This window comes from Epinephelus moara, chromosome 12 (assembly GCF_006386435.1).
Source record: "Epinephelus moara isolate mb chromosome 12, YSFRI_EMoa_1.0, whole genome shotgun sequence".
Lineage (NCBI taxonomy): Eukaryota > Metazoa > Chordata > Actinopteri > Perciformes > Serranidae > Epinephelus > Epinephelus moara.
Window position 1 is genome coordinate 31717817 of NC_065517.1, and position 10464 is coordinate 31728280.

At 42.3% G+C, this 10464-nt stretch overlaps 1 protein-coding gene across 2 annotated transcripts in view; it reads right to left on the reverse strand.

Moving 5' to 3' along the window:
- Window positions 1-367: 367 nt before the first annotated feature.
- The window catches only part of lpin1b (lipin 1b), a 29539-nt gene continuing 19442 nt past the window's right edge, over window positions 368-10464 (reverse strand). For both annotated transcript variants that reach the window (XM_050058549.1, XM_050058550.1), the window contains exons 6-20: window positions 9950-10073; window positions 9550-9859; window positions 8701-8794; window positions 8427-8611; window positions 8131-8224; window positions 7813-7882; window positions 5695-5787; window positions 5528-5589; window positions 5301-5430; window positions 5037-5185; window positions 4264-4350; window positions 3962-4114; window positions 3723-3837; window positions 3485-3588; window positions 368-3384 (exon numbers count right to left, since the gene is read on the reverse strand). In XM_050058549.1, coding sequence (XP_049914506.1) covers window positions 3210-3384; window positions 3485-3588; window positions 3723-3837; window positions 3962-4114; window positions 4264-4350; window positions 5037-5185; window positions 5301-5430; window positions 5528-5589; window positions 5695-5787; window positions 7813-7882; window positions 8131-8224; window positions 8427-8611; window positions 8701-8794; window positions 9550-9859; window positions 9950-10073 — 1945 coding nt within the window. In that variant the 3' untranslated portion in view covers window positions 368-3209. The remainder of the gene's footprint in view (window positions 3385-3484; window positions 3589-3722; window positions 3838-3961; window positions 4115-4263; window positions 4351-5036; window positions 5186-5300; window positions 5431-5527; window positions 5590-5694; window positions 5788-7812; window positions 7883-8130; window positions 8225-8426; window positions 8612-8700; window positions 8795-9549; window positions 9860-9949; window positions 10074-10464) is intronic.

Here is a 10464-nt window from a genome sequence, read left to right on the forward strand (position 1 = left end):
CTGCTGTTGAGTTTTTTTTTTATGTATTTTTTGGGCACTTTGAGCACCACAAGCTGAGTGCCATCTAGTTCCATTACACTGGAGAGAAGGCAGACATCTCTACGGCTGATATCTCCAACACTCTGCAACTCACACCAAAACAATGTAGACTGATAAACAGGACTACAGGTAAGAGGAAACATATGTAGTTTTGACTTGGAAGGGTACTGCATCTTTAAGTTACTTCTCAGATTACAGATTTCCATACATTTCCTGTCTAAATAATCCTTTGAGGGTTAAAGGATTTGAATAATTCTTCCACTGCTGTATTCAGGTGAATCATGCTGAAAGTTAATAAAGGACTCAGTGAATATCGACACACACTTCCTGCTGTACCAATGCATTTTTTATTGAGTTTGATTACATCAGTTTAACAGTGACCTGGTCAAGAGACGGGGTGGAGAGTAAATGAACAAGTTATTGATCATGTTGTTCACAGTTAAGGCAAAGATAATACGCTTTCATGCTGTCTGAGCTCTTTCATGGAAAGAATAATAAATCATCTATATACACACCCTCTGTCACAAACTACACGCTTACTCAGGTGGTGATGTTCACAGTAAGACCACTGATACATTAGGCAGGTCAGCTCCTGCTCACATATGGACTCAGGTTATCTGCGGTGGTGTAAGAAATAAGGACCACTTTTCAAATGTCTTAGAAAAAAGGTTGAACATTGCTTTAATACTTCAGCCTCTAAGCTGTGGATGGTCTGATGAGGGTTTCCAGACTGCTTTAAGGGATAGTACAAGGGAATGGCAGTAACGCTACAGTAAAAGAACCAATGAGTAATGAAAAATATAACTTGATGACAGTCAATATGTGATCAGATGAATAAATAAAATACATTTAATGGCATATATGGAAACAAACATGACTCTCAGAGAGTGGAAACAGTCACATAGATTCATCGCATGAAGTGTAACTGATAAATTAAAAGGCGTCTCATGAAGGCCACCACAGATATGACACTCTGATCACGACACATACACACCGTGTGATTTCGATAGAAAAATAAAAACTATTCAGCGATTCTACTCACAGATACTCTTGATTTCTTTTAGAGAAAACTGATTATTTTGACCGTTAAAAATGTTGTGCTTCTGTTTCTTTTGTCAAAATGTCTCAACAATAAATATTCTAAACTACAATGTACCTCAGTCAGGAGAATATCAAGCTGCGTGGATGTTCATTCATTCGTTGTGCTCTGTAATACAATTTAACTGATTTCTTCCAAACAAAATAAAAGATCACACACACACATGTTGCTATAAAGTAAAATAACCCTGCATGTACGTATATATCAGCTGATCGCGGATCGGTAACAGTCTCGAAGTAAGAAAATAAATTCTACATTAAGTATTTGGCACAAGTTGAAGTAACTTGCTCTCTGACGTGTGCTCACTGCACTTCTGAACAGATGCCATAGGTATACTGTGTATTCGTAGAGTATACAACTGTCTGCATAAACAGCCTATAATGTCTTGCTACTTAAGTAATGTCAACAGTCACTCAAACATAATACATGTGCTAAGCTGCCTGAATAAATAACTATAATATCTCATATACATATATCTAGTCAGAAGGCTACAGAGGCCGTCTCATCATAAAAGTGCGCTTACATCCATCTTGTGCGTTTTCAGAGTATTCACAGCTGATTTACCCACTTAAAGAGTGAGTTCAGTATTTTTCAACATGGACCCTATTTTATTTTGTGACTAATGGGAATAACAATTTTTCAAAAACCTTCTTAAGTGCTTGCTTTTGTCACTGACAGGCTCAGATTGTTATTACAAGTGTCTGACAACGTTATGGAAAGGATCCCTACAGAGATAGACCTTTTTCACCTCAGCTTATTCAGAATGCTGCTGCAAGGGTCCGGACAAAAACTAGGAAATATGACCACGTTACGCCGCTTCTAAAATCCTTACACTGGTTACCTGTCACTCAGAGAATCGATTTCAAAGTCTTGCTGCTTGTGTATGAATCACGCACACACTCAGCGCACAAATAAATCTCGGACATGCTTGTGACACATTAAACTTCTAGGACCCTGAGGACATCTGGAGCCGGGGTACTGACCGTCCCAAGAGTCAGAGCAAAACATGGGCATTTTGTTATGATGCAGCACAAACTTCTCTGACCACTTTTAAGTCAAAGCTAAAAACGTTCCATTTTTACACTGCCTACTCCACCCTGTAACGACTGCAAACGTATTTTTAAACTCAGTTTCAAATCATTTTAAATAATCTTTGCACCTCTTGTCTGCACTTTTGCTATTTTTAATGGTGATTTTTCAATTGTCATTTTTAATTTATAAATCATTTAGTAATTAATTTAAATTTTAAAATGTATTTTTTTCTTGTTACTCTTTTCTGTATCCTTTATTATGTTGTATATTTCATTGCTCTGTAAAGCACTTTGAAATGCCCTGGTGCATGAAATGAACAAATAAAGATGCCTTGCCTTTTGTTAAGGAGTAAGATCCTTTTTGTTTAACCAGAAACAGTCCCAAAATCGCCAAACCCACCAGACTCCATTTAAATAACAGTAACTTTATCATTGTAAAATACACTTCAGTCAATGTCGACAGGAACAAAATAAAAACTAACAAAAGCTTCCTTGGTTTGTCTTTCCACTGTTCCAACAATCACCAACTCTGATTTGGTTGAAACAAACCTGAAATTCACCAAGGTAGAAATAAAAATATGTTGCCTCTATACAGGCTAAAATGACTGTTTATTTAAATGGAGTCTGGTGGGTTTGACGATAGCAATTTTGGGGCTGTTTCTGATTAAAAAAGGATCTTATTCTTTAACAAAAAAGGTCTATCTCTGTAGGGATCCTTTCCATATCGTTGTCAGACACTTATAATATTCATCGGAGCCTGTCAGTGACAAAAACAAGCACCATTAGTGGACGTAAACTGACAGTGGGAACATGCCCTCTCACTCAGTACTAAATCATTCTTAAAAATTGTTCTTATCAGTCACGAAGACACAAGAAGATGGAAAAATATGGCCCAGGTTGAAAATACCAAACTTCCCCTTTCAGTATCTCTCTGTCTGCTGTGCACTCAAAGTGCTCCATCTGCTACACAAATCTACAAAGTCAAAACACACACACATATGTCACCATCAGTCAGTCAGTGCTCAGCAGGCCACAGGTAGTCAGCTGCTGGGAGTGGGAGTCTGTGGAGGTGTAGTTCCCTGATGGTCCACCCGGGGGAGCTGCTGCCTCCAGAAGGTGAAGTGGCTGTAGGTGTCCGAGCAGGGGAAGTCTGAGGAGGAGGCTCGCATCTTCAGGGGGAACACGTGGTCCACCACCTCACCCAGACGGACGTAACTGAGGAGAGGAAGAGAGAGAAATGAGTGAACTTTTTTTTCTGAAATCATTACAATGTTTCCTCTTAGAATTTGTCAAGTAAACTGTAAGCAGGACTTACGATGAGATGTTGGTCTTGGCGTGCTCCTGCACCAGCTCGCCTTTAGGGTTCACTGTGAAAATCCTGTTCAGTGGCACTCCGACTTCTTTATAAGAATACACATCCTACAAGAATGCACAGCACAAATGGCTTTAATTTTCTGACCCAAAACTCCAGATGAACCAAATGTTATGCACTGGAAATTTCCTTTAAATGACTGAGTGTACCATCAACTGTACTTTATATAATGTGTGTGTACCGTTGGTCTGTTGCCGAACGCTGCATAGAACGGCTGTGTGTTTGGGTAGAAGAGGTTCTTGATATCGTTGAGACACTCCACCTTGAATTTCTCTGGTTTCTTCTCAATCACCTCCCTGTCAAACACGAACATACCGCAGAGATGTAACAATCAGCACTGCAGAACAATGCTCTTCTTCTGCTTGAACATGGAGTACTACTCTAGAGAAATATGTGTGTGTGTTGGTGGGGATGAGAGACCTGTGAAGAGCTGAAAAGAGGCTGCTCGGGCTGAGCAGGACGGGGCCCATAGGCAGCATGGTGCCTCTCTCGTTGACCCAGTGGAGGTAACCTCTGGTCATGTCAGCCATGCCGATAGCTCGAGCTGAACAGTACAGGAACTTGTAGCCATTTCTGGGGTAACGAGAAAGAAGAAAGGCAGATCACTTGATGGTGCTAATAATAGAGCTTGTTTTTGGCCTGTTTGGTGTCACATTCGTGCTTTGATAGGAACAATTCAAAGGGATTCACACGTGACAGTGTGGTAGTAAATGAGTGCTTACTGGCTGACTTTGTGGTAGAGGTGTGCGATGCCCTGGTGGGTCCAGTCTTTCCCCAGTGTGGGCAGGATGTGACCCAGTGTGTCCGACCTGGAGACACATAAATGACATCGGGACATGTGAGCACAGGCTTTTCCTCATTAATAAAAAATACAACAATGTAGGGCTGCCCTCTAATAGTCAACCAAACGTTAGTCGACCAGAAAGGTCAATAGTCGGTAAGATTGAATAGGTTGCTTAGCTGAAACTCTATTAGGAGCTGCGGCTTGTCAGAATAAATCAAAATCTATATGACTGGACCATGTGGGACTTTAATTTGAAAGGACAGACACAGGAAGTGTCCACGCTCAGCAGTCAGACAGGAGTCAGGTTAATTTCCAGGGCTGGTACCTGCGGTTATTCCACAGGCTAGTTAATAACATGTCGGGCAGGAAATCCAAAGTGTGGGATCATTTTGAGAAGGTGAAGGACGAACCCAAGGTGATATGTAAACTCATCTTCATTGGTCGACTACAAACATGACGTATCATCTGAAACATGGAAGTAGCTACATGCCCATTAGCCCACAGCGTCATTAACAGGCGGCTCGCTCAGTGTGTGACGTGCACTTGTAGATAAAATATAGGCCTATATTAATGAAGGTTCATTAGTACGGTTTTGTATTTATATCATAAACATGAGGGCGACTAGTCGACTAGTGGACATAAATGACGACTATTGGTCGACTAGATAAATTCATAGTCGGGGGGCAGCTCTAATTCACATGTATCACACACCTGGTGATGGTTCCATCTATGTCAGAGATGATGATCTTGTCGTCCCAGTTCCAGAGGTAGATGGTGCCCTGACAGCGACAGGTTCCCTGGTACTGAGTGGTCACACTGAACACAGCATCGTTAGGACCGTCCTGCAGCTGGAGAGACAGCTGTGTGTGTGTGTGTGTGTGTGAGAGAGAGAGAGACAGAGAATGAGATATAATATATGGAGGTAAAAACAATGACGATGAAATAACTTTACAATATTTCAGAGTCTGCACTCACCAGCTGCTCTGACGTGAGCCGAAGTGTTTTCTTATAAGACACGCCCCCCGATGGCTCTGACTGGATGGAGGAAGAGCTCTGTAGTGCTGCCCTGTGGTCTTCATCACTAGAGGACGATTCTTCTTTATGTCTGGTGTCAGACAGGTTAACAAAGTGTTAAAAGATGTTCAGCCCCGACAGGAAGTTCAATAGCTTGGAGGTTACTTGAACGTTTGAGAGTTCCTCACCTGCTGGACATTTTCCCAGCCTGCTCAGCGTAGCCACAGGCCCCACGCTCAGACACTGAATCCTGCAGGAGGAGAAACACTGTTAATTTGCTTTGCTCATTCATTTAGTGGTAATTTACATGAGCAACACCTTGGGGAGTGTTATCAAACAGATGAGGAGTAATTACCGATTTGGTGCTGCTGTTTCTGCCTCGCCACGAGAACCACCACCGCCCTCCTTTCTTGGGCATCTTCTCCTTCATGATGTTCTCCACTGCAGCCTGGAGCGGAGCACACACAACCCCAACATAACCACAACAAAACACCGTAAAAAAACACACTCAAAAAACTGAAGCCAAACCAGACTGTAAATCAACAAACAGTAACACAGATGCAACGATGTGTCTGCGGCTGAAGGAAACAAAGCATGATGGGAGTCTGAGAGGGGGCAAAGAACAAGGAGGGTAAAGAAAGGGTAGAAAACATGAGAAAGAGGAAAAAGAGTGTGGTCTCTGACGTACAGAGCTGTAGCCCAGCACACCAGTCACACAACAGAGGAGAAACTCTAAGGCTGAGTGGACATAACTGAGGCAAGAGGACTGATGGATGGATGGATCAATGGGAGGGAGGGGAGGAGGGGAACAGAGGGGGAGACAAAGTTTAAGGAGAAAATATTCAGTGGAGGTTCATCACACAACATAAAGTCTTTCTGAAGCTGCAATAACAGAATGCTTAGATAGCACATGAGGCATTATGCAACGTAATTATGGGTAGAAGTATTCGGTAGGGCTGCACAATATATCGTTTTAGCACTGACATTGTGATGTGTGCATGAACAATAGGCGCATCGCAGGATGTGCAGTTAGGGATACATGAGATTGGATTTTTTTGATGATATGTAACAACTCATTTGACCGATAACTAATACCGATATCTATTTATTATGCCTCTGTGCAGGTGACAGCTGTGGCCGACAGCATTATGTTTTCATGTTGTCCATACGTCCCATTCTTGTGAACGCCATATCTCAAGAACGACATTGGGCAATTTCTTCAAATTTGGCACAAACGTCCACTTGGACTCAAGGGTGAACCACTTAAAATTTCTTGGTCAAAGGTCAAGGGCACTATGGCCTTGCATCCGTCTCGTTCTCATGAACGTGATATCTCAATGAGGCCTTGAGGGATTTTTTTCAAATTTGGCACAAACGTCCACTTGGAAAAAAAACGCTGAGCTGATTTAATTTTTATGATCGAAGGTCAAGGTCACTGTGACCTCATAAATCATGTTTTTGGCCATAACTCAAGAATTCATATCTGATTATGACAAAATTTAACACAAATGTATACTAGGATGAGATGATGAAGTGATTAGGGATGCACGATGTTGGATTTTTTGGGGATATCCGATAACCGATATCGGTATGTCCACTTTTTTCCCCCATCTAATTTTATTGATCATCAAGTCTCTTCTGTAGTGGAATTAACATCATATTATGCATGTATGCTCTTATCGTGATGGCCTATCAGCAGATGGAGGCATGAAATACCTTTCAATGTATATAATAATTATTAATTGTGTAAATTAAGAAAAATCATGTTGGCCGATATTGATAGTTCATTTTAAAGCCAATATCGGCCGATAACGATGACGTGCCGATATCATCGTTCATCCCTACGTGCAACGTCAAGTAAGGAAAATTAACCGAAACACGTCACGCTACAACTTTTTTTGCTGCTTGATACAAAAATAAAAGAATGTTACAAGTGTATGATAATGCTACTTACCAGCTACAAGCTAAGCTAAAGCTAACTGAATAAGCTTACAGACACCAAAGGTCTCCCAACTATGGTTCAGAGCTGCAAGGTTGGAAAAGTAACACTAGCAGGTTGTCTACCTGTGTGTTAGATCATTAGTCTTACTTGAATAAAATGGTGTCATGGAGAGCCAACTAGTGTATTAATCTACTTAATTTCTCCCTCCTCCAAATCAAAAAATTCTTAAGAGAAAAGGTAAGTTTCAGCTTTTATCATTTTTATCGTCTCTGCAGATACACTCCCCTACACATACCAATAATTTTAGAATGATCAGTTCCTGTGTTTTTTCATATTGAACTATGAATTACAGAAACAAAAATATCACAGTTAGTTTTTTATAGTATCATGCAGCCCTAGTACAACTTAAATGTGAGACACACAAACAGGATGCAGTACCAGTTTCAGTCAATAGGGGGACTGATACTCATGTAACACCACCACCCTCCAGTCTTGAGTCATTAGTATCCATGCTGTGTATCAATTTCTTACCTTTGGCAGCGGTTTCTGGAAGGCCTGCATAGCCAGCATAAGTGGAGCCGCAGAGCTCCAATTATAGTATCTGGGGGAGAAAACAAAATGTATTTTTATCAATTTCATAACCGCAGCAGAAAACACTTTGTCAGCCAAATGTCTCTTCAAAAAACCTCCTTATGAGCCCTTACGATCCTGCACACTCTGCAGTGTGTGGCAGCTAAATCCATACAGCACACAGTAGACTGTAAACTCCTTATAGCCTGCTGTTTGACTATATTTAGACATAAACATGATCTCACTCTGCTGTGAGTGTGACGAGTGTGGAAGTCTTACTTGGAGCCAATTTTCACGACCAAGTTGGGGTCGTCGATGATGGAGGGGTTTTCCGCAAACTGCTGGTATGTGATGATCTTCTCGTGGAACTGATCTGTAAGGACACATGTTTCATGTTCAATGTCTTGTCCCATAGCTGTCAACACAGTGCACAATACAGTGGCTGACACTGGCCAATGACAGGCTACACTTCCATTAGGAGAGATGTGCTGCAGCTTCAGAGACGATGCCAATTCAAATCCAAAACAATTACAATAACTGAAACGTGAGAATATTCATCAGTATGAGTGTCTTACCTTTCGTGATCTCCCTGTTTTCATTGAGTCCACCACACAAGGAGATGGCGATAGACGGCATGTCACCCATGGGGTCGCAGTAGCTGTCCACTCCGCTGTCTCCTCCAGAGCTGACAGACTGTGGGGACAGACTGGCGCTGTGGAGGCCTGGGTCTGACATGCTCCTCACTGTCGAACCACTGTCACTACAGAGGAGAGGTGTTTGTAAGAATGGATGGATGCCCAAATGTTGTAAAGCTGTATCAAAAGCACATAAGTTATGACTCAGTCATACCTCTTAGGGAAATAAAGAGCCGCCACTTCAGGCTCGAGTTCTGTGATGTCATCCAGGTAAATCCCATCTGAGCCTAGATGGCGGCTTCTCTTGTCTGCAACACAGAGACGACTCCGTTAAAATAAGTATTTGCTTTTCTTTTGGATTTATCCATGAGGAAATCATCTGAATGCAATATTTTTTGAGGAATAAATCAATGAAAAACACATTCTCACATCTTTAGTGAAGTAGTTCTATATCTTAATAATCTGCTTTATGTTTATGTCTAAAATGCCTCTAAAAGCATGAAAGGCAGTACAGTGGACTTTTATTGCAAAGTGCGCGTCTTCAAAAAACATAGGCGAAGATTTCGAGGGGAAGCAGGACACATGTCCCTCTTAATATTTACAACATGTGCATTTGTCCTTACCCCCTAAATAAAAATATAAAAGTAGCAGAGCACTTTTATTTTGAGGAAATTACAGACATTTCCACCTAAAATTGATGCATTAAAATTCACCAGAATGCAGGAAATTTACTCTTAAAACTTTGTAGGAAAGGACCACAAACTCAAAGTTTCATACCCCTCCCTGCCCTTCCATGTGCCTACATGGAAAGCCTAAGGCAGGGAGAGCAGCAGCAAAGACCCCCCAGGAACAGAACAGAGCAGCATCAGTGACAAACAGAAATGACATTGATGAGTCAGACACGAAATGAAAAGGAGGAGCTGGGGTGGAGGCGGCTTGCAGAGGAAGCAGCAACAGTAGGCAGGCCAGAGCAGTTTAAATAGGGCGCCCTGGATGAGATTCACCAATTGGTTGCATAGAAAGGAATCATGTAGTAACTGTGTAGTTGCACTTTGAACATTACCTTTTCTCTTGGACGGAGAGTCCGTCTTGCCCTGTGGCCGAGGAGTCGTCTCCTCCATGTCAGCTATTGTATGAGCTGCGACACCTCCAGCTGTCTGGGTCTCCACCCTCATGGACTCTGACTCCATCCCCACTGTCTCCTCCCTGGTCTCCCCTGGCATCAGCAGCCTGAGTGCCGATATTTCAGAGCAGGGTCCACACTGTTCCGACGACGTCTCGTGAGTTATCACACGGAAGTGTGTGCTCTCAGACACTGGGATGGACACTGGGCAAACTGGTGGAGGGTCTGGTTTCACTGGGAGGAAGGACGGCTGGAAAAGAAGGGGAAGAGGATGAAACAAAACCACAACAAATAGAGTTGTTGTGTCTGTGTGTGGATGCGAAATGGACGGTTTGGTTACCGTGGCAGCCTGTGGCAGCTCTCCCCACGCCCAGTGCATGGCTTGATCCTGATTGTCTGCGTCTGACGGCTTGGTCATTAGCTCAGAGTCGCTCTTAGGAGAGGTAGGACGAGAGTTTCCAGGGCTGAAAGAGGACAAGAGGATAAACAATGATTACTAGTCCATACCCATTGGTAGCTTTGTCACCTTCTACCTATGCCAATCCTCAATGCCTATGTGCAGTTTCACATATGTAGATTGACCAGTCAGTGAGTAGAAAAACGTGGGACAGACAGAATGACTGACTGACAGAATGACACTCTCGCAGTTTCCGTGATTATGTACAGCATACCATACCATGACTTAGTCATACCAAAAATTAGAAAAAAACCCCAACAACATTGGTCCACAGGGGGAGCCACAGCTATCGGTCGCATTTTAGCCATTTTTAAGCATTTTTCTGTTGCTATAGCGCCACCCAGTTGCCAATTAGAGTTAAATTTCTCCAGTCACCTTGAGGCGTCCTGTTCTACATA